Here is a 25,571-nt window from a genome sequence, read left to right as displayed (position 1 = left end):
ATTAAGTTGGTTGAGATCTTAGTGTTAAATGAAATAAATAAAAAACACAAGCTTAAATATTGCACGGTTCTCTTATATGAGACACTCAAATTATAACTAAGGAGAAAAAATAAAGATAAAGATGATAAGAAGTAGGAAGATGAGTGTTTCTCAAATAGGAAAGGGATGAAGAGATAGCGTGGAGAGGGCAGAGGGAAGAGCAAGAAGAGGATTAGGGTGTGTTCTGTACGTACATGCTTGCCACACAAGGACTGTAACCATTATATGGTGCAAACATGGCCTAAGAAAAACTTTTCAAAATTAAACTATTAAGAATAGATGTAAATATTATATTAGTTTTAAAAAACACATTTGTGACTGAAAATTATAACACAAGGGAAGGATGTGAGGCTTTTACAAAAAAATCTTACACATAGTATACATGTACCAAACCATCATGCCATATCATATCCTAGAAATCCATGTAGTTAGTATGTTTCAGTTTAACACAAAATAAGACATTGTCAGAATCTTAAATTTGACACCAGGCTAAGCATGGATTTCTGAAACTCAGCCCCCAAGCAGAAATCATAAAGGAAAAGATTGATATATGTGGTTATTTGTATTAATTTATTTTATTATGCTATTAGTGTATGTTTTTATTTTAATTTATTTTAGAATTCAATTAAAATTTCAAAGAAAAAAGTAAAAAAGAAGCCATAGTGGGCAAAGATATTTATAACACATACAAATGTGAGTAGCATAAAGCACTCCTAAGGAACTATTAGGGCAAAGACAAACATCCATTGAAAAAAGTAAGCAGTAAGCTGAACAGGCATTTCACAGAAGGAGAAACATGAATAGCTAATAAACCTGTGAAAAGATTCTCAACCTCATTAGTAATCAGGGCAATGCAAATGCAAACCAAAATTAAATATCATTTTACACCCACCAGATTGGCAAAAATTTTAAAGTCAGAAAATACACGTATTACTGAAGATGAAGAACAGCAGGAGCTCACCTATGCTGTTGATCCAAGTACAAATTGGTCCCATCCCTTGGAAAACAATTATCTTGCAATGAACATTTGCTTACCTTTCTACCTAACCATTCTACTCCAGAGAAACACTAATACAGGTGTGTGAATTTCATAGTGGTAACGTTTGTAAGAGGAAAAAGAAAACTTGAAGCATCTCAGATACCCACTGACAGAAGAAAGGGTAAATAAAAGGTTATATATTCATACATGGGTTTTTACTATGATACTAAAAGCGAATGAAGTGTAGTCACAAGCCTTAGTGGAGGTGAATCTCACAAACAAAATGTTGAATGAAAAAAACTGTAAGAATTTATGTGAAAGGATCCCATTTATGTAAAGATAAAAAACTCATAAAACCAAATCATATTTTGTTCATGGACATATTCATGCATAGTAAAGCTACTGAAGAAAAATAAATGAGCAATCAAAAAAACTAAAATAATGATTACTTCTTCCAGGGAGATGGATAGGAACTTAAGTGTTTGAATTGATCATGTTCTGTTTCCTAAGCTTAGTGGATTATTATTCTACAGACCTATGGACACATTTTCCGTGGTCTTTTGTATGTATGGACTATTTTACAGTAACAACAAATGTAGATCTGGGCAAACATCAAATGGGAAATGAAAAATCCAAGAACAAAAATGAAAGCTTGGTGTTGGTCTATGTACGCACACAGTTGGTTCAAGTGTATAAATCTTTATGGCTCTCACTCTGAACTAAATAAAGAATTGGCTGGGTCTTGCATAGTCATGGTTCTTTGAAAGACTGGTTGAATATTTAAATAAGGAGAAAAAATTACCTCAGTGTTTCATTTTTAATGGGTTAGAAGTATTTTATTGTAATGAATCTGTCAATTTAAATTCTTTACATAAAGAACACAAGGTTACCCAAAGAGTTATTTAGCATTTTCCAGGCTGTGTTCTATGAAACACCAGATGTTAAAGTTACTATAATCAAATATGTTTAGGAAATGCTAGAAACTATACTTAGAAATTTTATAAGTAAGCACGTAATCTAGTTGCTGCTTTAAGTATTTTTTTCTATTTAAAAAAAAATAATGAAAACACTCTCTGCGAGAGACAGAATCTATCCGTGTAACCTCTAGCAAGTCTAGAAGAACTAAGCATCAAGTGACATTTCTAATTATGTCTTCTCTGCCTCTCACTTTTTTTTTTTATTTTGTCTGGTTTTTTTGAGACAGCATCTCACTATGCAGTTCAGGCTGGCCTTGAGCTCATTTTGTAACCCAGGCTGGTCTCGAACTCACAACAATCCTCCTGCCTCAGTGTCCAGAGTGCTGGGATTACAGATGTGCACCACCACACCCGGCTCTGTCTCTCACTTAGACCTTTGCTCACATGTCATCTGGCTCATGTTTTTCGAAAATCAGTGTTGGTCCTTTTCTCAGCTCGATCTTAGTCCTCCACTAGATCCATAATCTGATCATAGAAAGGTCTCTGTATCCAGACCTGACTTTTCCAGAGTCATATTTTAAATTCATTTTAGAAATTCCCAAGCTATGATCCCAGAGGCATCTCAAATTTAACACCAGACTCTGCTATCTCCTATCCTAAAATAACTTGGCTTATGGCTTCTGCATTCCTAGTATGGTGTCATCATCTCACCAAGTTTTCAAAATAGACATCGTTTCAGTCTTACTTTTTGTGTGTGACATCTGGCATCCATTTTGAATTTTTCTGGAATGTTCTGTAGTTTCGGCATCTCTTGTCTCTAATCCTTTCCCACACATTACTCTCCATCTTTATTATATCTCAACTGGGTTTTCTATCTTGTCATTCTATCACCAGTATTTCCCATGTGGTTCATAATACACATACACTATCATAAAACTCTATTCATGTTATTTCTTGTTAACATAAAAACATGTTATTTGTCCTTTTATGGAAAGTCTGGCTTTCCACAGCTTAAAAGATATAATCCAAATTGGGCCGGGGATGTAGCTCAGCAGCATAGTGCCTGCCTGGCAAGTGCAATGTCCTGAGTTCAATTCCCAGTACCAAAAAAAAAAAAAAAAAAAAAAGATACAATCCAAACAGTCTTGTGTAGTGGAACATTTCAGAACCTATATCTGGCCTCATTTCCTACTAGTCTATCATCTGTACTCTTGTCATGGTTATATTTAACTCCTCAGCATCCCTGGGATGTTCCAGTGTAACTTCTCTGTGTTTTAACCATATACTCACCCCTCTATTGGGAATGTTTCGTCTTCGTTCATCTCAAATGCAAACTCATACTCACACTTTAATAACTTGAGCTCAGTGAGTGAGAGTGTGTGTGTGCGTGTGTGTGTGTGTGTGTGTGTGTATTCTTCCTGGGTATGCCTTTTCAACCATTTTAGCAGAGCAATTTTTATATTAAAATCACGAATCCATCAAATTTTGTATGTTATCAACCACACCTTTCCTTTATGATTATTTTTGGAACCTGTGCAATTTTGATCAGAAATGATATGGCATTTCTTATTGGAATAACTGATACGATTAATTAAATGAATATATGGGCTGTATAAAAATGTCTGCCAGAGAACACTTTTCCATAATCTAGCCCATGAAAAAGAAATTGTGAGAGGGTAAGTTTTGTCTGACCAAATAATTTGAGGAATTGTTAAAAAGCATATTGTCATCATATAACTTCATTAGCTCTTCAGTATACAAAAAATGTTGAGAAGTTCAGCAGTCAAACAGTTCAATGAATTTTGTTGAATTCTTCATCTTAAGCATTGTTTCCCTCGTCTTCCTATGATACCTATTAGCATCCCTTTGTCTTAAAGTTCAATCTAACACACATGGAAAGTGTTATATTAACAGCTCTCCTTTAATTAAATTATTCTTGCATTCCTGGAGTAGACAGTGCTTGGCCATAGAGTATGGCCTTTTAATTTAGTGCTAAAATCAGCTTTTAATTGAGAATTTTTGAGTCTATAGTTATAAATGGGACTGTACTGTCACTTTTTGCCTCTTCTGCCTTTTGGCTCTTTCTTGGATTTTTATTATCAATGTGATGAGGATTGGTAATGTGAATTGGGAAATCCTCCACAATTTTCTGGGCTCTGGAACAATTTATGCATCATGGGAATTATCACAGGATTTTATTTTCATAGTCTGAAATATTTTCTATAAAATAGACAAGAGAGAAATGAGCCTAAACACAGTGCTAACTGGTTGTCAGTGGGCTTGCAATTAAATTCCCCTGTTAGCTTTATTTTCTTTACTGATGAGGCTTCAAGTGTCTCCATTCTTCCTCACTATGTGTAAACACGATTGCTCTTTGCTCCGGAGGGTTAATGGTGCAGACAGCCTATTCTGCTTTGAAGCAATAACTCCTCACTCTTGTCACTCCACTTCACCGCTGAACAGGGAAGCATCAAAGTCAGGTCAGGGAAGCAGAAAATGATAGAATCCCAGGCAAGAGAATCAACCTTCTCCATGGGCCTGTTGTCTCCAAAGCTGAGAACAAAGAGAGGTGACAAATAAGACATCCTGGAGTGAAGGAGGCACAGAGCTAGGTGCCTTGTAAGGCCTGGGATCCCAAGAAGAGGGTCAACGAATATCGACCCTGTTTTCAAAACACTTTCTTTGAAGCAGTGTGGAGAAGATGTTGGGTATTTATGGTCTGTAAGGGAAGAGATGAGTGTGAGGGCCACTTCTGAGATCAACTCATCTCCAAGTCACAGAGCCAAACTATTATAGACAAAATACTCCATGGACCAGCCACCCAAGGGGCCTAGGCATAAAAGCACACAAAGATATTTACACGCTGTCTTTTCTTTGCTGATGTAGGAATTACTTAACAAGAAAAACCAAAAGACATTTTCTGTGCCATGCCAGGCGCAAAGTAGGCACCTTGCTAGCTGTGTGGTGCTTGGATAATAAGTGCATGGTATATATTAAATAGATGCAGATGTGTTGTCAGCCCCTGATTTGTTAACAGATGTGCTCCTAAAATGTGGGGTATAGGTTAAATTGAGAGAACTAAATGCTGTTTTCCAAAGAGTGTATATATATATATATATATATATATATATATATGGGTGCGTGTATAAAATCACTTTTTAAACAATAAATAGATTGTGAAGCTTTTAGTGTGGTTCTTAGAACTGGAACTTAACTTTCACCTCTTCTTGTCCTGGTACTCGCAAGGTGTAATAAAGGTTTCTAACATTTCAGCACATTAAATTTTAAATATTATTATATTTGATTTAAAAATTTTTTTCTAAATAATCTAATAAGTATTTATTTTCTCTATTTATTTCTTTGTATGCTGGAAAGCCTAAAAATAAAAATAACCTACTTCTGCCTAAAACACAATTGCACATGAAACAATTCTTCAGTCAAATATCGGATGTGTTCCTTTTCAGACAAAAAGAAGAAACTGCTTGTATTTAGATGTCCTTAAATTATTCTCTGTCATGTGATGAATGAATGCCAAAAATAAGAAAGCTGTATGTTAAAGGGAAATCATAGCAATCAATAGGAAATGGATCCTTTTATCCATACTTCTCCCTCTCTTCAAATGAGCATATTTATCCAGGTGAATTGCCAGGAGAAACTAATAATCCATTCATCCATTCAAAGATCTTTCCACTTAATAGTTCTAGGCCTATGTTTAGCATGCTTATTAAATACTGCTGCTTCTCTGGTCTTGTGCAAATTAAAAATCAAAATAATCAAAAGAAGATTTTGGTGGCATGGTGCAATGCAAAATCGGAGTTTGAATGATTTCAGTACTTTGCTAACTCTGAGTTCTTTGAAGTTCCTTGATTATCACAAAGCTCAAAATCACTCCTAACCCTTGATTAGAGAAAAATCTGATTTTTCTGTTGCATTGCCTTCTTGAAAGAAATGATGTAGGAAAGTGCCACGATGAATTGTCGAGGCTGAATCAAACAGTATTGATTTTGTGTCTAACCCAGCGTGTAGTTTCTCAATTCCAACACCTCACCTGGAAATACATACAGGCTGTTTCCACAATAAAGTCACCCGTGACTACAGAAAATTATTGGGTAAGGAGATGGAAAGACATATTTCTCCATAGCAATGCTTCAGTGTTTTTCTTTCTTTTTTGAAAAATTTTAATTCTTACCCCACCTTCCATTTTTCTGATCTTAAAGGACATGCTAAGGCTGCAAAGGGACATCTTGGGAGATGATGATGCCTCCCTGGCACCAAATTCATCACTGTCACCAGGCCGGTCGCCACCTCTTTCCCAGTTAAAGGTGACCGTAGGTTCCATAGATGTACCACCACAGCGGAGATCCAAGCCCTGTCCAAGCTGTGATGCTACCAGACGGGAGTGATGATACTATAAAGAAAGAATTGGTGGGACTCCATGACTAACAAGGCATGAAGGATTAGGAAGAGGGGAAAGTCAAGGGTGACATCCATGTTCTGGAAGGCTATGATGCCGCCGTCAAATTAAAAAGATAATAAATGAAAATAACCCCAAACAATCAGGAGCTGGACTCATTCACTACGAAAAACATGGCTTGGCAGTATTAATATTGCCATTAATTCCTGAAGTGCACTGTTTTTCCCTCGTGCAATGTGAAAATCAGCAGCTGCACTCTCAGAAAATCTCTTCCATGAGCCCAAGAATCGTCCCAAATGCATTAGTTCTCTTAACAGCACGGCTGTCCTGGAGGATTGCTATAAGCTCAGGCTGCGGTGAATGGCAACTGCTCTTATACTTAGGGTTACTCAAAGAAGTGGCAGGCCCAAAGCCATTTAAAACTGCAAAGTGGCCTTCTCATGAATAAAATGACACTTTTGAGCTGGGCAAAAGTTCAAGAGCTTTGTGCTGACAGACAAGCAAGGCAACTTTCCTGTGGAAGGCTAGTTTACAAATGTCACTCTTGGCGCTTTGAGTGTGGAACTGGAGGCCTTAGCAGCAGTAGGAATGCACAGTGACAGCAAGACGGGAGGAGTGAATTTGCCTGAGTCTGTAGGATGACCTCAGACTAAGGGCCCTGAGATTCCATTGGGCCTGTGCTTCCCAATTCCAGGCTGATAGCAAATGGCACTCCTGGTTTTCAGAGGGTTTGCTTTGCAGTGAAGATTTAAGACACTGAAATTACTGTTGTTAAGTTGGTATTTTATCTCATGATTTCAAGGACTGAACAGTGAGTAAGCCTTTTGGCAGTGATGTATCTTACATGATTCTAACAAATTATAGAAACATATCTTCCCAGTTTTTGTTTTATTCTTTCTATCATATATCAGAAGTGAGCAGCCCTTCTGTACAATTTATTATTTATTTAAAAACAGCAGATTTCAACTGTAACACAGAAAGTCAGAATTCTGTCTGAGCTATGAATGAACTGATTTGGAAAAAAAAAATTTAAATCTCGATTGCAGACGTAAATGACAACAAGAACTGCTTGTTATGAGTTTTACAAGACACCGAGGGCTAATTGGGCTTGAATCAGGTATATTCTTAGATACATCAGTAAGTCTGTTTCATCATCAGTAAAAAAAAAAAAAAAAGCAGCAAAATGTTTAATAGTCCTTAGGGAAAATATGTTGGCATTTTCCTACTCATAACAAGCAAGTGTCCAAAAATCATTCTGCTAAATTAGACAAATTGAGTGCCTACTGTGTACCAGACATGACTGACTCAGATAGGTGGCTCACCTTCGCTGGCCAGCATCTCTGTACTGGTCAGTTTCTAGTTAGTTTTCAAGCTGGCTATTTACAAACTAAGACACACTTTCCCAAAGAAACAACATTTAAATTAGTGGCTAGAATCTCACGCTAATCTTTGGAAGCTAATTTAACTCATACTGAAGTGTGGTACGGCTGCTAATAGAATCTTCAAACCTAAATGCCATTTACAGCAGTGATTTTCGGCCCTGGCTGCAGCCCATCGTACTATAATCACCTGGGAAGCCTTTTTAAAAACAATTAATAAATACAAAAATCTAGACTATACCCACCAGGACATAAAACCAGAATCAGTAGCCACAAGGAAGTGGAGTTTGGGAGAGTGGCAGGACCTAGCACCGGTGCCTGCAGGGCATTCGGGCTGTGACTGGCAGGTAGTGGCTAGGGCTGGAGTGGAGGTGGGGCCTGGGGTCCTGACCTGCTGATGGGTAGAAACCAGGAAACGATACTTCTGGGAGGAGGAATAGGACTATGAGCCTAGGGTTTTCAGGAGTGGGAAAATGATGGAGGGAGGCCGGGATATTCACCTCCAAAAGCATGGGATTGGTGCTGCAGTGGTGGAGAAGCAGCTGGTAAAACTTCATTGGTCAATGTCACTCACCGGTTCCCTTTTGTCCAGATGAGGAATGAAGAAGCTCCTTCAATCTACTTTCTTATTTGGGGTAAGGCTTTCCCAAAAGTTCCTGCCTTGTGCTTTACCTCTAACTCTGTAGTTCTTTTCATCCTATTGGCCTGATGTGGGGCCCTTAAAGACTCAGATGAGGTAAGGAAAAGAATAAGGGAATATAATAAGATTCCAGAAGTAGCTGTCCAACGGCTTTGGGAGTTGAGTATCTCTTAGTTTTGATTGCTTCCCTGTAATTCCTTTGGTCAGAATCAAGAACATGAAGTGTTATCACCAAATGATGAAAGCAAAAATGCCTGGGGAAAGATATCTTGGGTGGCTTTGCTCAGTTCTTACTTGAATAGCTGGGCATGGAGATTTCTTCTTCTGACATTTTGCGACTGGTACAATGCAGGTACAGTATGCTTGCATTTTATCATTTGCCCTCAAGCTACATTTTCTAAATTCTATTCTATGTTTTCTCAGCCTTTCCAAGGATACAGTGCTTTATCTCTGTATTCTGATTCCACCTTCATAGCACTTTGACTGCTCTAGATCAACAAAAACACTGTACTTGAGGAAATCCAGAGGCACGTGACAATCCTGTCTAGTATTTAAAGGAAGAAAATTACTACTCTTGTCGGAGACATGGTCCTTAACGTCCTAGAATTCATCTCTCTTCTTGATATTTTTGGATAGTTCTGATTTTTCCCCCTGATATAAGCAGAATCAAAAAGCAGGAGGGTTCTAGAGAGTTCTGGAGGTCGGGTTCTGGGCCATAGTGTGTACAGAAGGACACCTTCTTCCCAAGTACAGATTTACTGTAGGCCACAGAAACACAAGATTTCCCACTGATGGCGGCTGAGCTAGGTAGCAGCACTGTGGAAAGTATGACATCACTACCGCAGAACAGATCCTTCCCTTGACCGAACAAGGAATCGAGTCTGACTGGAAAATCTGCATGAACCTCAAAGAAAGAATTTTCTCTTCTAAAACCCAGCACAACAGCCACCTCAAGAACCGAGAAAAGAGGGGACTTGGATTAGAATCAAAATTTCTAAGTAAAATTTAGTTGGAAAACCATTCTGACATACTGAATGAATAGCTGGCTTAATAGGTGAGAATCCAATGCAAGTAAGATTCTAATGCATTTAACTTCAGGCGTTCAGATGGAGAGGGCATGTCCTCCCTTTAAGGATTTTTTGGAATAGGAGCACTAGACCAGCACCTACATGGTACACTAATGAGACCCTATTGTTTGGCAAAGATATTATGCATAAGATACTCAATGAATGTCAGCATATTTGGCAAATGATATGCTTTGAAGCCTATTCTTTAGGTGAGAGACTCTAAAATTTTAAATTTAGAGTTATATGAAGACTTATATGTCATTTGTTGCTTCTAACCTTTTCTGATTGAATTATCTTCTCTTACTGAGGCAGATAAAGACAATTTTAATAGATGGAGGAAATGGGGGTATAGCTTAGCTTTTCCTATTGAAAATAAATATTCCCCTCTAAATAATTTATTTCAGGACTTACTGAGCCATGTAACTCAGGCAGAAAGACCACAATAGCTTTGGATAGGCAGGAAGTGACTGCAAAATTAGTCTTTTTTAGCAAGAGGAAGGTCAGAGCTGCTTTGTATTTTTAAATTTCATTTCTATGTAAGATGATTGCTTGTGGCTCTAGCTGAGACCCGTTTAATGATGATCTCAGTGGTACTGCAAATGGTAGCAACAAGGCGTAGATCCTCAATCCCTTTCTTTGGGGTAAAACCCCTCAAATCACTGTCTTAAATCCTTGTGAAAATTATTATATATTTAAAGTTATTTTAAGTGTAAACCTTCATTTCAAAAGAGAACAGGTACTCAGAAAACATTTTTGTCAAAAGCAAGCTTGAGTTTGATTCTGTACCATTTCTAAAGGAAAGCTTGGTTTAACTCAAGCTCTGGTTACATCAAAACGCTAGGGGAAAGTGAGTCATTTTATTACTTTTCGAAGAAAGCAAAGTGGTAGGGAAAGTTCTGTAATCTGTTTAGATATACTCCTACCTGATTGCAATCTTTGATTTTTTTCTAAGTCATAATGAAAATATGTGCAGAAGGAATAGCGGGTAGGAGAGCCAGAAGAGAAAGCCACACTCCTCCTTTAATTACCTTTATCAGTTAGCAAGGGGAGAGGTAGCTTTGCCTTCGGTAGAGAAAGGTGATTAGCATTCAGAATAGTGCAGCCCACATAAATTTAGGCAGGGCATGATTCAAGATGAGTTGAAGGATAAGTTCGAAAGAAGCAACTTTTTTAAACCTAAGTATAACTGTAGGAGCAGATCAAAGAAAGGTTGCTATTAAGAGTAAAGGATTAGTTGGGAGTAAACTTTCTAATTACACCTAGAGTATTTAACAGACTCAGTTGTGTTGGAAAAGATGCTAGAGGTCAGCTAATCCAACTTCAAGCTTTGGGTGCAAGGAACAGACATCTCCTTCAGTGAACACAAATGAAATCAGAGAATTTATTAAAAGATTATAGAGCAAAGCATTGGAACAAAGCCAGGCATTGGGAGTGACCTGAATCCAGGAACCTCATCTTTACTTCAGGACGTCCTTCTTTACTGTCTTGTAAAGTTGATACGTATGTCTATATTAATGGCCTGAAACTATTATCTGAAAAGAACCATGAATGAAATTCTTAAAAAGTGTTTTGAATTGAAGTTACAAGAACAAATTATAAAAATGTTGATAGTATCTCTGAACTACAAACATACCTGTATATTTATAATTTCTCTAAAATCGGCTTTTAGAGAATTGCATTTAATGATGGAACATCCTAAGCCTTCCTAAGCCAATCACCTTATTATATCATCAGAAAATGTAGCATAGGAAGAAGCGACTGGTTCATAATTTCCCAGAGGTTAATGATAGAGTAAGAAGGAGATTAAGATCTTTGAGGGCTGCTATAACAGACATGATACCTTGTACAATACTGAGAATGGTGACCAGGAAAGAAGTTATTTAAGAATCTTGAGTTCTCTGATGTTAGACTGCCCTTGAGCAAATGTAGTACTTTACACATCCTTGAACCTTCATTTATGTAATGACCTATTAATACTTCTGATAAGATGGGGATTTTTGAGAATTAACTGAGATAAACCTTGCACTGTTATTGATATAACATCTCAGTACATGTACATACAAAGTTTCTGTAAACAATGAAAGTTATCATTTGAAAAGTTTAGTCAGGGCTGGGGATATAGTTCAGCGGCACAGGGCCTGCCTGGAAAGCTCAAGGTTGTTCGTTGGAGTCCCAGTACCAAAAAGAGAAAGAAAAAAAAAGTTTAGTCAGCTTTTTGCTACATAGCAAATAACTCTGACTTAGAAAAATATTTGTATTTCCTACTCCTACAACCCAGTATCCACAACTTAAAAGAAGGAGGGTTTACTTTAGCTCTTGGTTTGGAGGGGTTCAGTCCATAGTCAGCTGGCTCGGAGAAGGCAGGGTGGAAGGGCTTGGTGCAGCAAAAGTGCTTAGTCACAGCATCTGGGAAGCAGAGCAGAAGAAAAGCACCAAATAGGAAGGGGCTGGGAACCGTGTATTAGTACCAAGACCAGGCCTCCATGCCCACCCAGACACACTCATAAACACACTCTACTAATCTTCTAGGTATTTCTTAATCCAATGAAGTTCATATTAGGATTAATGGTCACATGCGGATTTTCTCATTCCAGAACTCGGGCTTAAAAACATCTACCTTGAACATGTTGTTCTAGTGGTGGTAGGGAAAAGTATAAGAAATGGAAACCATGTACTGCTTCTCAAAATCTCTGGAGGAAACCATCAGAGTGTTTGTTTCTGCTTATAGTTCATCAGTCACAGCAAGCCACTTGGCCAGCACCAAAAGCAAGGAGGTAGGACAATTACTGCAACCACAAGACAGCCTTGTTCACGGAGGGAAAGACCATCACAAACTAGCACAGGAAGGAAAGACAGAGACCTTTGGTCATTCAGACAAGGGCTCTAGAACAGCTGGAGTAGACTGAAATTCGAACCCACACAGCCTACGTGAACAGTGCCTTCAGAGTTTGGTGCCATTTAGGCAAACCTAAGAACCATGAAAGACAATAGAGGTATTAGGGTGGAACTTGGTATGATAGATGCATAGTCATCTTTTCTCCCAGAAACTTCCCTAAGTGGAGGAGAACTCACTAAGTATGCCACTTCTAGACCCAAAAGTTGCTTCAGAGGTTTGTATCCTTAGAATAGCAGTAGGATCTGTTTTTATTTCCATTAATCAAAAAAAAAATCAGTAAATTAAGTGTTTATGCAAAAAATCTTCCTTATAAATGGAACAGGTCAAGAGCCTCCAGGTGTGTGCTGAGGGAGCCCTTGGTGGTAAGCAGAAATTCTATGAGTTTGTTCACGATTTATAACTTACTTTATAATCCATATGAACACTACGAGGTGCATCCATCACCACACAGTTTTAATTGTTTTTATTCTTAGTCACATGTTGTTTACATTCGTTCTCAGTTCTGAATTAATGAGGAATTTAATGAGGAAGAAAAACCATAATTCTGCCAATTTTCTTCTGGATACTTTTCTCCAGATTCATAAATTTTGTGCATCTGAAAAAAATAGCTGCACAAAACATCAAGATATTACTAATATTTCAAAACATAATGTAAGACAGAAAAAGAAGCCACTGCTTCATTTGCATTCTGTTTCTAGACAGGAATAAATACTGAGGGTGTTTGGGGTCCTTCTCAGATTGGAGCACAGATCAACACTGATGTATCCTCTCATTATTTTCACACCTCAGTACAATTGCATAGGTCTTTCTCTCAACCCCAAACACTCTCCTCTTTCTCTTTTTCTGGCATGTGTTTCACTTAGCCTTGATCTGTAGCTCAACCCTTACCTCCTGTTAGGGAAGGAATTAACTTCCACCATTCCCCCTCGTTATGAGTCTCGCCTTTTCTGTAATATTCCCATAGCACTTGCAGGGAAATTACCTCCTTGATAGCCCTGTCTTTGAAAATAGTCTTTGCTTCCGTCTCTCTGACTTGAGCCTGAGCTGAAATCAGGGGCCACATGACACACTTACTATGGTGGAGGAGAGTAAGCAGAACTGAAGCTTGAAGCTGGAGAGGGCATTTCAGGGAAAGGGAAAACATGCACAACCAAAGAGTAAAAAGACAGAGAGGCTAACACAGAGGTATAGTTAAGGAGCAAGGAGTGAACCCCAATGACCAGAGTGGAGAGTTCAGGAAAAGAAGTCCTGGACAACACAATGGGGTGTGTAAGCTTACTGGGGACAGAGCCTTGAGGGACATGCAGTGTCTTAGTTATAAAATACCATAGACTTCATAGCTTAACAAGAAATTTCCTTTTTCACAGTTCTAGAGACTGGAAGTCCATGATCAGGTTAGCAGCGTAATTGGCTTCTGATGAGAGCTCCCTTCCTGACTTGTAGGTGGCTGTCTTCTTGCTGTTTCTTCACATGGTGGGAAGAGGGTGAGCTCTGGTATCCCTTGTCCTCCATACAGGGAAACTAATGCTACAACAAGGGACCCAATATCATAACTTCACCTGAAGCTAATTATTTCCAAAGGCAGCATCACTAAACATCATATGCATCACAGTGAGGGTTACGGCTGCAACAACCAAGTTTTTTTAGAATGCAGGTCAATGCATAGCGCTCATCCATATGGAAGGAATGAGGGACTGGTCACTGGTAAAGGACACGGTCCAAGGAGATCTCCGTCATCCATCCCTGCCATTCCTGGGGTTTCGTTGTTCATTTAAGAAAGTGAGTGGAACTCTCAAAACCACCATTTCCAATTGAAAGGGCATTAAAGCCCAAGGGCAAGAATGAAGTAACCTTTTAATTTCTGAGATGAATGAACAAAGTAATTTTTGTGAGTTGTATCTTCTATTTCTACAGAAGCCATAAATCATACCTTTGGGAGCTGCACCATTTTACTTTTAAATGTACATTTTGAGGAGAACACAGTCATTTCTTATTATGCCTCTTTTGTACAATTACATTGCATTCATCACCAGTCAGACGGTCCTGTTGATTCTGTGGCAGGAAAATAATTTGTTATATTCACAGTCCAAGTGCCTACTGATTAACACAGGCATTTTGCATTAACTTATCAGTATAACAGTACGGTGTTCTTCTAGAGTTACCTATGGCCTATTTTGCATCATTTCCCAGGCCTGGCTTTCCCTCACTTGGAATATTCTCTTAAGAATTACTATGTACATGGGGCTGGGGATTTAGCTCAGCGGCAAAGTGCCTGCCTGGCAAGCTCAAGGTCGTGAGTTCGGTTCCCGGTACCGGAGAAAAACAAAACAAAACAAAACAAAAAAAGAATTACTATGTACAGGATGATGTTTTTATCTGTTTTAAATTTTTTGTCCATTTGCAAATGATTCAAGTCAAGAATGAGAATTCGGTTGCCTGACTTGGAGAAAGTTGTTGCAGCCTAAAAAAAATGGCTAGGGCATATCCCATTGATAGATAGTACAGATAGACATTAATGTAATGGACAAACTCCAGAGCGTTGCCATAGCTCCAGAGTACCAAGTGATATACAAAAATATATGACTTGGGGACAGCTGAAATTGTTTCCACACTTTGAGCTCTGCTTCCATTAGACTGGTTCACAATATTAGATTGAATCCCAGTGTGCTACTTATAACCATCAGCTATTTTTCCCACAGAGTCTCTTTGTTTCAGTGTATTCTCTCATTTTCTATGTGCTTTTTTTTTTAAATGAGGGAAAGAACACTTTTAATTGAATAATCTGTATTGTGTCGGGTATTCCTTCTTCTTAGGAAGGTTTCCACAAACTGACTTTGCTACTTTTATTTACCCTGCCAGTATAGTGTATTGATGAGAGAGCTGAGGTCCAATAATGTTAAAACAAGACATGAAATATTGATTAATTCTTTTTTTAAATTCTCTTTTTACTCCTGAGTATAGCAGATTTCAGAAGTTGCTGCCAATATTGTGCTCTCCAATAAACCTCCATTACTGGGCGGGTCTTGATCCCCTTCAGGCTTCGATAAATGCTTATTATGCTTTTGAAATGTTAGCTTCAAGTGCCCCGGGCTTGGATTTCATTGGTTCGTGGAAGAAATAAGAAACAATAGACTTGAGACTGCAAAGTCTGAGTCAAAGGCACCCAAAAGAGCCATGGCACAAAGGCAGGCGGTCACCGGGACTGAAGCTCCTGAACTCCTTGTCCTTGTTATCTATGACTCTGTCATTTCCCTTTCACTACCCCGTTGCCCAAGGGTCGGGACTTGCCCTTTAGGTCTAGTCCAAGGGAATTTACTAATTTCTAGGGATGTGTTAAAAGGCACAATAATGGCTCGGTATTGGTCAAACTTGAAGGGCTTCAACTAGATTTGGAAGACAGAGAAAGAAGATGCTAGGCTGGATGAGGTAAGGGTGAGGGACAGCGAACAGGCAAAACAGAGCTGTAGATAAGGAGAACCTGAAATTTTAGGGTGAGGGATGCCCTGTCCAAGGCCAGGAGCAGGCTTAGGAATCAAGAAACCCACTGTCCTCTTAGGACCCAGGTGACTCAGACCAGAGGGGACTTGGCAAAATGTGAAAGAGAACTGCAGAGAGAGACCACCCTTCACCCCCAAAGAATTAACTCACTCCAAATGTCAATAGTGCTGAGACTGAGAAACCTTGAACAAGAGACAGTGCTATTATTTTGCCCATCACAATATAGGCTTCTTAAGTTCAAAACCCAAGTAGTTGAAGTAATTGTGTTGAATAATTAGCAGAGCATCCTGTGAATAAATAATATATTCAATGCAATCCCATTTTCTTTTGAGGAGTAACCATTTCGGATCACTCAGTGTCTTCCCTGAAATTATGCAAAGGGGAAATGTCACTCACAGAAGGTTCCAACTTCAAGGTACTAAGAGAAAAGTGCTTCACAATTTGTTTCCAGAAATGAGAAGAATATATGTTGAGAACCAGAAATGGAGACAAAAGAAGTATGCTGACAGCCAAAAATATTGAGAGTGGTTAAAAATAAGGATAGCTTCATGTCATGTCCTGCAGAGATCAGTAATCGGGGTAAATATCACGAGATGAAGTAGTTCATCTTTTATCCATAATAAAGCAGATGAAGGATTGTATTTTAAGTGATATGGCCTCGAGCATGTGCTACATCCAGGTGTTGACAGCATCATTTTTCCAAAAGTGGGCAAGTAAATTTAAGTAGTTTCCTAGTTGTAAGTATCTTGATTACCAAGGACCAGTGGGAGGCAGAGCCTGGCCAGTGGAAACAAATGATTGATAGCTTCCTAGCAACACTCTTGCCTTTATTTTCCCCTGCACGGCTCATTATGCTACTGCATTAATTTAAGCTTTCCTATTTTACTGAATTAGGGGCTTAGATTCGCCTTATGATCCCTATGGGAATCTTAATTGTTTATTTGTGGATGACAATAATTGTTTTTATCGATCCCCAAATGTGGGAGGTATAAAGAGTGCTGTGGCTGATGGCCAGCTGGTGCACAGCGCCGTGCATGTGAACAATTACAAGACAACACTTGGCTCTAGAAAGAGACTCTTTAAGAATTCTTCAAGGCGTTTGAGAGATGTCACTAGTTTTCTCTCCAAACTGAAAAGCATAAATAATTTCATGTACATTAGTTGCTCTTTTTGTTGTTTGTTTTGAACCTTAAAAACTCTGCTTGGATTAATTTATACTCATTTTTAGCATACTCAGGCTGCCACAGAGGAGAAAGTTTAGAAAGGGCATAACTACACAAATTCCCAGAGCCTGTGCCATTCAGGCCAGTGTGCTCCTTTAAGGACTCAGATCACAGGGCTAGTTGTTGGAAAAAGTCCTGCATTGATCGAAGTTGCAGGTATTACAATGCAAGCATCACTGTAGGGCACTGAGTATCTTAAGAAGACACTGCGTTGAAAGCTCCAGCATGTATGGTAGGTAGAGAACGTCGTGCCATTTCACATCCCAAATATATCAGAGGCATTAGGGGGAGACAACGTGAGTGCCCAATTCAGTGCTGGCTTTAAGACAGGACACATGGGCAGTGTGAGCCTTCCCAGACTGAATCAAATGCAACACACTATTGGGAGAGCACTTGGGCCAATTAGTATGGCATGCTTTGTCTGTCCAGAAACAAAAAGAAGCAGATTAGGTCTAAATGGAATTATATATCATATATGTAAAAATTTCCTTATTCAGTGGTGTCTTAATTACTCTTCTCATTGTTGGTGCACAGTACCCAGTGCCTGCAACTTGAGGTTTACTCTGGCTTGCGGTTATCATCACATTCATAGTGTTGGAAGGATCTGGCAGAAGAAAACTGCTCACATCACTGTGGCCAGAACGCAGAGAAAGAAGGGAGGAGTCGGAGAGGGAGACAGACCCTTTCAGGCCACAGCCTCAGTGACTTGCCTCTCACCAGGCTCCACCTCCTCACAGCAAGTCAGTTGTAAGCTCCCAGAAGCCACTCACCTTCCACAAGCCCCGTCTCTGAGTGCATGAAGCCTTGGGAAGAACTTCCCAACCCAAAGGACATCAGCGGTAAGGCAGAAAAGTCTTTGACCAGAAGCCACACCCTGAAATTCCTGCGTGCCTCTTCTTGTGGCAAAGAGAAAATAGGCACATTGAGGAGGCACTGCAACATGGTCTCTTATTCACCCTTGGACGGCTCCACTGCAATCACTTCCTGTTGATCTCCTATAATGTCTACCTGGACTGGACCAGAACAAGTCAGGAGAGGTTGTTTTGCAGAGCAGGGGTTTGTATGCCACACAAAGGATCCCCCTTTTTTCTGGGGCTAGAATATCATCTTGGGCCTTGGCAGCAATTCTGTGAAAGGACCACATCCAGGGAATAAAAATTTGACCCAATTTATATGTATTCTCACTCCAATTAAACTTTACTTTTAATACAGTAGTTGAGTTGAAGTCTATGGCCTTCAAAAGCCATTTTTTCACATTCCATAGGTGGTAGATAGCACAGGAAAAGCAAACACTGACCTACTTTCCCCAAAAGATACTACCATTACAAGGTAAAAGCATTCTATCCACTTTGTCTTTTTATGCATACCCCATGCATTTAGCGCCATGCCCTGCACAGAAGTAAGCCTCCAATGGGATCTGTCTGCTTAACACGTTTGCTAAATGTAACATCCCACATACGTGGGGTGTGGTACCGCCTTGTGGTTAAAGCCTAATCACTAATTCCCACTAGAGGGTGATGATCACAGACGTGAAGAATCCAAACTGGAAGTAATCTTAGGTATGACTTCTTTCAACCATCTCATTTTGAGAACAAGGAGGCCCAGTGAAGTTAGATACATTTCCTATTGCCTTGCAGCACACCAAAGTTGGGGATGGGAAACCAGGCGCTCTCACTGTGATTCTGCACTCCACTTGCGGTGCCTGCAACACGCAGGTTTGTGCTCTGCTGCACTGTGCTGCACTCAATTCCTTCAGCAGGTGCGTCTGCCCCAGTAGACCATGCGCTCCTTAAGGAGAGATTCGTCACCAGCTGCCAGCACAGCCAGGGACTCATAATACGATGCCAATAAATATGTGCTGAAAAACTGAATCAGTGGCTGAAGAAATGGGACATGCCTTTCCCCATCATATACAAAGAAACGAGGGCTGTAATTTTTAGCAGTCTCTACTAGTGCTTGGTCAGACTAGTAATGAAGCAGGATACAAAGACATAAAAGGGGTGGAAATGTGCAAAAATAGTGAAAGAAAGCAACAGGAGGAGAAGAGCACGTATACAGTTTGCTAGTCATCGTATCCAGACAAACTCAGTGCATAGACAAAATTTCTAGATTCAATCCTGGCAGCTTTTGGTCAGGACATGTGTCTCTTATGATCTCTCCTGGTTTGTAAATAAGCAGATCCCACCCCTGCCACTCCTGCTCAGAGCCGGGAACGCAGGTTGCGTCCTATCACAAGCAGAGTTGTTCTGAAGTCCATCACACCTCCCCGTGGAACTTCCTCCACCCACTTATCACATATTCCAGACCCTTGCGCTGCTATGATTCCTATCACAGAGGAAAATGCATATGGCACAATGTGGCCCAGCTTTGGGGCCTCCATATCTGCAAGTTCTCCAGCTGTGGTTTCAACCAACTGAGACCAAAAATACCTCTTTCAGAGAAAAAAGAAAAAGTGCACTGGCACAGAACGTGAACAGACCTTCTTTCTGATCATTAGGCCCCAAACAATGCAGTATAACAACTATTTACATAATGTTTACATTATATTAAGCACTACGAGTATTCTCGAGATGACTGAAAGCATACAGAAAAATGTGTGTAAGTTCTATGCAAATATTATGCCATTTTATACAAGTGACTTGAGCATCTGCAGATTTGGGTAGCCACAGGGTTCCTGGAACCAACTGCTTACAAATACAGAGGGAAGGATGCTTGTGTTTTCCACTTAGAAACTGTGCACCAGGAAGTGTAAAGGACTGGCTACTTACACAGTAGCATGTCCGACTGAATGACAAGCAAGCTGACGGGGTATGTATGAGTTGAGTTTATTTCTCCTTGCAAATTACCCAAAGTCAAGAAAAATAAAGGTTAAAAATCCAGTAATCAACCCCTATGTGAGTTTGCTTTGCTGCGGAAATGCTGGCATGATGTATGTAATTTGACTCCCTTGGTTGCTTTAGAAAAGCAAGAAAGAAACAAAGGATTCAGGAGTCCTAAAAGTAACAAGCTGATGGTTGAGATTGAAGAAGGGCAGCAACAATACCGAACATCCTTAGGGAGAAACTCCTGGTTGGAGGGTCACACTCACAGAGCTTTTGAGGGTCTGAGCAGTCATGTGTAGAAGAGCTGGCTGTGCTCCAGTCTGTCAAGAAGTCTAGATGGGAGACAGGAAATGTCTTTGGGAGGTGCCGCTGCACCATTGCCAGACAACTTGTGGTAATCCACTTTCCCCTACTGAGTTTCCCGGTGGTAACAGTCATCTGTTTTGGATGGCCTACATCACCTGGCTAAGGACAAATACAGTATCTATTTTGAACCATTTAGAACTTGGCACACCCCTCCAGTGAGTACTATGAGGTGTGATTGAAATATACAGTGAATGTTTAATTTTTTAAAGAAATGTAGTAAAAGACATCTTCCCATTAATCCTGCTAAAAAACTCCCCTCACTTTAAACACACATACCCCATCATTCTTGCCACTTTCTGAAGCAGTTCTGGAAGTCCTTCTTCATAGTGTCTTTACAAGATGTGATAAAAAAAAATACAGTGAATGCTGCTGCTAGGTGCCATCCAACCAAAAGCAGCTCATAAAAACAATATAGTGTGTCCTCATCCACCTTACTCACCAGAGCTGGCATCATGTGTCTTCTGGCCCTTCCCCAATGTAAAAGTGACCATGAGGGGAAAACATTTTGAATCAATTTGGGATACTGAGGCAGCCGCAACAGTGCAACAAAAGACACTCAAGAAAGGATTTCCAGAATGGCTTCAGAAAGTGGCAAGAATGGTGGGATAAGTGTTTGAAAGAAGAGAGACTAATTGCAATGTATTTTTTCTGTAAGACAGTTTTTAATTTTAACATTCACGATATTTTTACATCACATGTTGTATATGTGACTGCATCACCATTCTCAGCTCTCTCTTACTGCCCTTCCAAGCTCTTCCTTGAACACTCCAAGCACACTTCCATGTTTACGATCTTTGCCCTTGCTATTTCCTTTTCCTTTTCCTGGTCCACATGGCTTCTCAGATCTTTGCTCTCATTATCTAGGAGACCTTCCTTGACCAATGTTTATGTCATAACCACCTCTAAATCCAACCTTCAGCTTTCACAAAGGCAGAAAATTTGGTCATTTTGATAAGTGATAGATGTGTAGTCCTTGAAAAAAAAAATGTGCTAAAGAAGTTGGTAACATAGTTCTGACAAAAGAAAAGTCTTGCTTCATGATGCCTGGAGAACAATGAAGGAAAACTTTTGGATGCTTCTGTAGGCTAAGTCACCTACACTGCATCCGGTTCATACTTGGAAATCCATGGGGACTTGGAAAAAGGGAAACATCCAGGTAAGCAAGACAACAGCATTATCATTCAATTCTCATCCGGGCTCCAAGCAACTTTTAGAAAAGCTGTCCTCTGATATACAGCCCTAATTTGTGCCTTATGGAAAATCAAATAAATTATTTTTCACCTGAAGGGAGCATGATTATTTGACTTCAGATATTTGCCATATGGCTTTTATTTCGCACAACATAGCTTTGAGGCTTAAGGTAGTGAGAGCAAGAGAATGCCTATAAATTATTCAGAGATAATTCAAAATAAGTGTGTATCCTTGACAGATTGTCAGGTTTCTTAATGCTTCTTGCAGATAACAAGTGCTATGTTTCTGATAAAGTGTCACTTGTTTCTCACCACACTTTATTGTTGTTCTGTGTATGTTGTCGGTGTTTTGTTTTGTTTTGTTTGTTGTTTGTTTTCGTTCTCCCCTCACAGAGTCCAGTCTGGCTCTTACCTCAGCACGGGGTGGTTTACCTTCATTCTGGCCATGGACGCCTGTTATGGTATCCGCGTCTACGGGATGATAAATGACACCTACTGCAAGTAAGATCACAGGAAATTATTTTTATGCAGCTCCAATTCTGATATCTTGTCAAAATATCACAATTCCTTGTAATGTCATAAATCTGAGAAACAGATAAAGCAACAATTATTTCCTGGTGTTCTTTGCTGATATGACATTTTATTGTCAGCGCATCAAGTTGTGACTTTTAGAGGTGATAAAAAGAAAAATATTTACCACAATCTAATGTCAAATGTCAGAAGGAATGCTTTTCCCTTAATCAGTGGCATATCGGGGACTTGTGGCTTGGAAATACAGCACAAGTGTAGTAGTAATTTAATTTGCAAAAGCAAGTTTGACATTTCTGCTGCTCTAATGGCTGGGTGGATGGCTATCTACTCAACAGTTATATCTGATCATGAAGGACAAAAAGTCCTGAAACCTCAGAGAAACTGAGGCTTAACAAGTATTCCTGGAAATTGCATTTCATTAATAAGTGAATAATAATCTGCCAGATTCTCTTTAAAATGAATGTGTTTACCCACAGCATACCCAAGCTGGGGAACACTTTATAATTAGATAATGAAATAAACACTCCCTGCTTTATCAGGGTAGTGAAATATATTTCTCTACCAACAATTGGCCCAATATAATTCAGAGAGTATTTTAATCATATTGTCAAAAAGGTAACTCTCACCCATGAGTAAATATTGCTACCACAACTATAAATATAATGGAGTGCTGATAAACCTGAAATCTTACTGTGAAAATTCACAGAAGTTGCTAAGTTCTGCAAGAGCATCAGGTTACCCAGAGTTTGCTTCCATTATCCACCATTTTCTCTTTCAAAGGATAGCCATATGTCTGAATGTAATTGGTGTGATATATAATTTTATTTGATCTATTAACGTACTAAGGACCTGGTACATCTTCCTAAAAGCTTTCATACATAATAGCTTTTAACTGAGTTCATCAACAAGAATCATCTCTGGGTTTGCAAGTAAATGCATTTACTGGGCACATAATGGATTCTTGTAAATGAATGCTTCATTTTTCATCTTACTCTGTCTCCCTTTTTCTTCTTTTCTAGGACAGAAGGGTATAGAAAAGTCCCTTATCATTACTACGAACAAGGAAGAGATGAGTGTGATGAATATTTTCTTCATGAACACGCCCCATACGGGGGACACAGATTTATCACTGAAAAGAAAGTGTTTGCCAAATGGGCCAAGAAACACAGAATAATATTTACACACCCAAACTGGACAGTGTCTTGATGCTGGTTTTCCAACTTTGCCACACCCGATCAGGGTACTGAGAATGTGATGCTGTTGACGTCAGTGATGGTGATGGTGATGGTGATGGTGTTGATGAAGACAACAACGATGACAATTCAGTTGCTCCACATCCTCCGATATGGGTGGTGACTCTGGCAGTAATTTGAACTTGGGATTCCATGAGGGTGGTTGTATACATTACGTTCTTTCTGAAGGTTCAATACTACATAGCGCACTTTATAATGTAACTGGAATTGAAACAAAGGCCAGTGACATAGCAACTGTGACTTAAGAAAGGAGAAGACTATCCTTCGAGATAGCTGCCTAGAACTTCCGGAAGCTATGGAATTCGGCCTCATGACATACGGTTATTAAGTCCATGGCTTCTTGAGCCTGGGCAGCAGCGTCATCTTGAAAAATGAGTGACTGTCAAACACTGTCCCAAGAAATGCTATCAGGGTACAAGTATCTTACCACAGTTACCAGTGAGCCTGAGGTAGGGGAAGGTATCTCTTTCTGATGCACCATCTTCCAATGGTATTTCCTACAGTGAAACCCTCAGGCCATTACCCAATTATCAATGGAGGCATAGATGTGGAGGTCCTTCACATCAGGATTTCTTGACTATCACAAATATTTCATTCAAGCTGTACTAAGTAGCAAATCTTGACGAATTTCTACTCTGATCATTTCATTCTTACTACTCAAAACAATATAACCAAACATGTTATTAGAAGGATCTATATTAAAGTTGTTAATTTTGGTTGAATCCTAAATATTTCTGAAGGCTGTTTAACATGTAAGATACCAACTCCAATACTGTAATAACATGTACTGTGAAAACCTTCCTGAAACATAACCAAAGGGTTTCCTAACTCTGCTCTATCTAACAACACAAAATTATATGCATTTTAAAATCCTGAAACAGGGAAAGTAAAGCATATTTTTTACATCAATTTATATCCTACCATAAGTCATCATATATATTTGTATATTCAAATTTCTATTGTATAGGCCCAAGATGTGTCTCTCTATACATTACATGATCTATGCCAAATGCCAACTGTTTGACATGGATGATTCCCTTCGGTTAAACCTCACCAGAGCTTTTGCCTCTGTGGGGTTAACGTTCCCTATAGTGTATCAGTTCTTGTAGCATTACGACAACAGTACTAATGACCTTAATGTCCAAAGTGCTTTGCCACTTAGAGTCTTTTCATATATGCTACACCATGTGATGCCCTTGGCCACCTTGTGGACTGTTGCCTATACATTTCCTCATCTCTTCTGCAGATGATCTATCATTTGCTGATTGTTCCAGTATGTTTCAGATTGCTCTATTTGGTAATATGTGTACAGAATAGCATTTATGTAAACTAGTAACCAATTGATCCGAGTGCCAGATACACCTATTATATTCAGATTATGCAAAAAGTTTCACAAGGACAGTGTTGGCCATAGCCAAGGATGTTTGTGAACTTTTTTTTTTTTTTTTTTTTTTGGTTTTTCTCCGGTACCGGGAACCGAACTCACGACCTTGCGCTTGCCAGGCAGGCGCTTTTGCTGCCGAGCTAAATCCCCAGCCCCTGTGAACTTTTGATATATTTGTTTCTCTGGTAAATGACTGTTTCAAGGAGAAAAGATGAAAAAGCAGGGACAATAGGAATGAATGAAAAAATAAAAACCCATACTTTTGTATTCCAGGATTGCAACAGTTCTGTTCTCCATGTACTTATTGCTCAGTAAATATTAGAGAGTTGATTCACTGAGAGACTGAACAGCCCAACCCCATCTTTACAGGGTGCTTCAAAACACAAAAGCCAGGCTCCATTTACAGAATGTTCTGGAGGCTGGAAGTAATGATGCATTGCACCTCAGGAACATGTGGCAACTCTTTATCAGGGCAAAGCATCATGGTGAGTCACCATTAAAATGTAAAAGCCTCTCTTCTGCTCTGTTCTGCCACTTGGGACCCCAGTACCCACACCCAGGAAAATTACCAAGCCGCAGTTTCATTATCAGTAGAGAGAGCTGTTATTGTTTTGTTGTTTCTTATGTGATTTTCAGTTCTATGAATGGTAGTTTCTCAGAGCTAATAATGAATAGAAATGCCCACTTAAAGAAAAGTAGTATGAATACTAAAATTGTAATGCAGACTGCTTTCTCCCTATTGTAATCCAAAAGTTCCACTTTGAAATAAAAAGGAATCTTTGATTAATCAGAATGGTCAGAGGATGACATAGCCTACTTTATTTAGTTTTCTAGTGAATGGGTAGTCCACTCTGTTGGTTTAGTGATGAAAACATGAAAATGTACTGGCTTTCTTGCCTCATGACAGCTGGAGGTCATGCAGAAGACTTTGGCAGTAGCCCTCCTGGCTCCCTGTGTGTGGACCAGGAAGATG

The 25,571-nt window shown here is 39.3% G+C and overlaps 1 protein-coding gene across 4 annotated transcripts in view; it reads left to right on the top strand.

The window, feature by feature from the left end:
- The window catches only part of St6galnac3 (ST6 (alpha-N-acetyl-neuraminyl-2,3-beta-galactosyl-1,3)-N-acetylgalactosaminide alpha-2,6-sialyltransferase 3), a 510,855-nt gene extending 486,217 nt beyond the window's left edge, over positions 1-24,638 (top strand). For all 4 annotated transcript variants that reach the window (XM_005385223.2, XM_013514532.1, XM_013514533.1 and 1 more), the window contains 2 exons: positions 21,824-21,931; positions 22,981-24,638. In XM_005385223.2, the coding sequence (XP_005385280.1) occupies positions 21,824-21,931; positions 22,981-23,167 (295 nt within the window). In that variant the 3' untranslated portion in view covers positions 23,168-24,638. The remainder of the gene's footprint in view (positions 1-21,823; positions 21,932-22,980) is intronic.
- The last annotated feature ends 933 nt before the right edge of the window (positions 24,639-25,571 follow it).

Source organism: Chinchilla lanigera, unplaced genomic scaffold (assembly GCF_000276665.1).
Source record: "Chinchilla lanigera isolate Chin_1 unplaced genomic scaffold, ChiLan1.0 scaffold00022, whole genome shotgun sequence".
Taxonomy (NCBI): domain Eukaryota; kingdom Metazoa; phylum Chordata; class Mammalia; order Rodentia; family Chinchillidae; genus Chinchilla; species Chinchilla lanigera.
The sequence above is the reverse complement of the archived record's forward strand: the minus strand, read 5'-3'. Positions and strand labels throughout refer to the sequence as shown.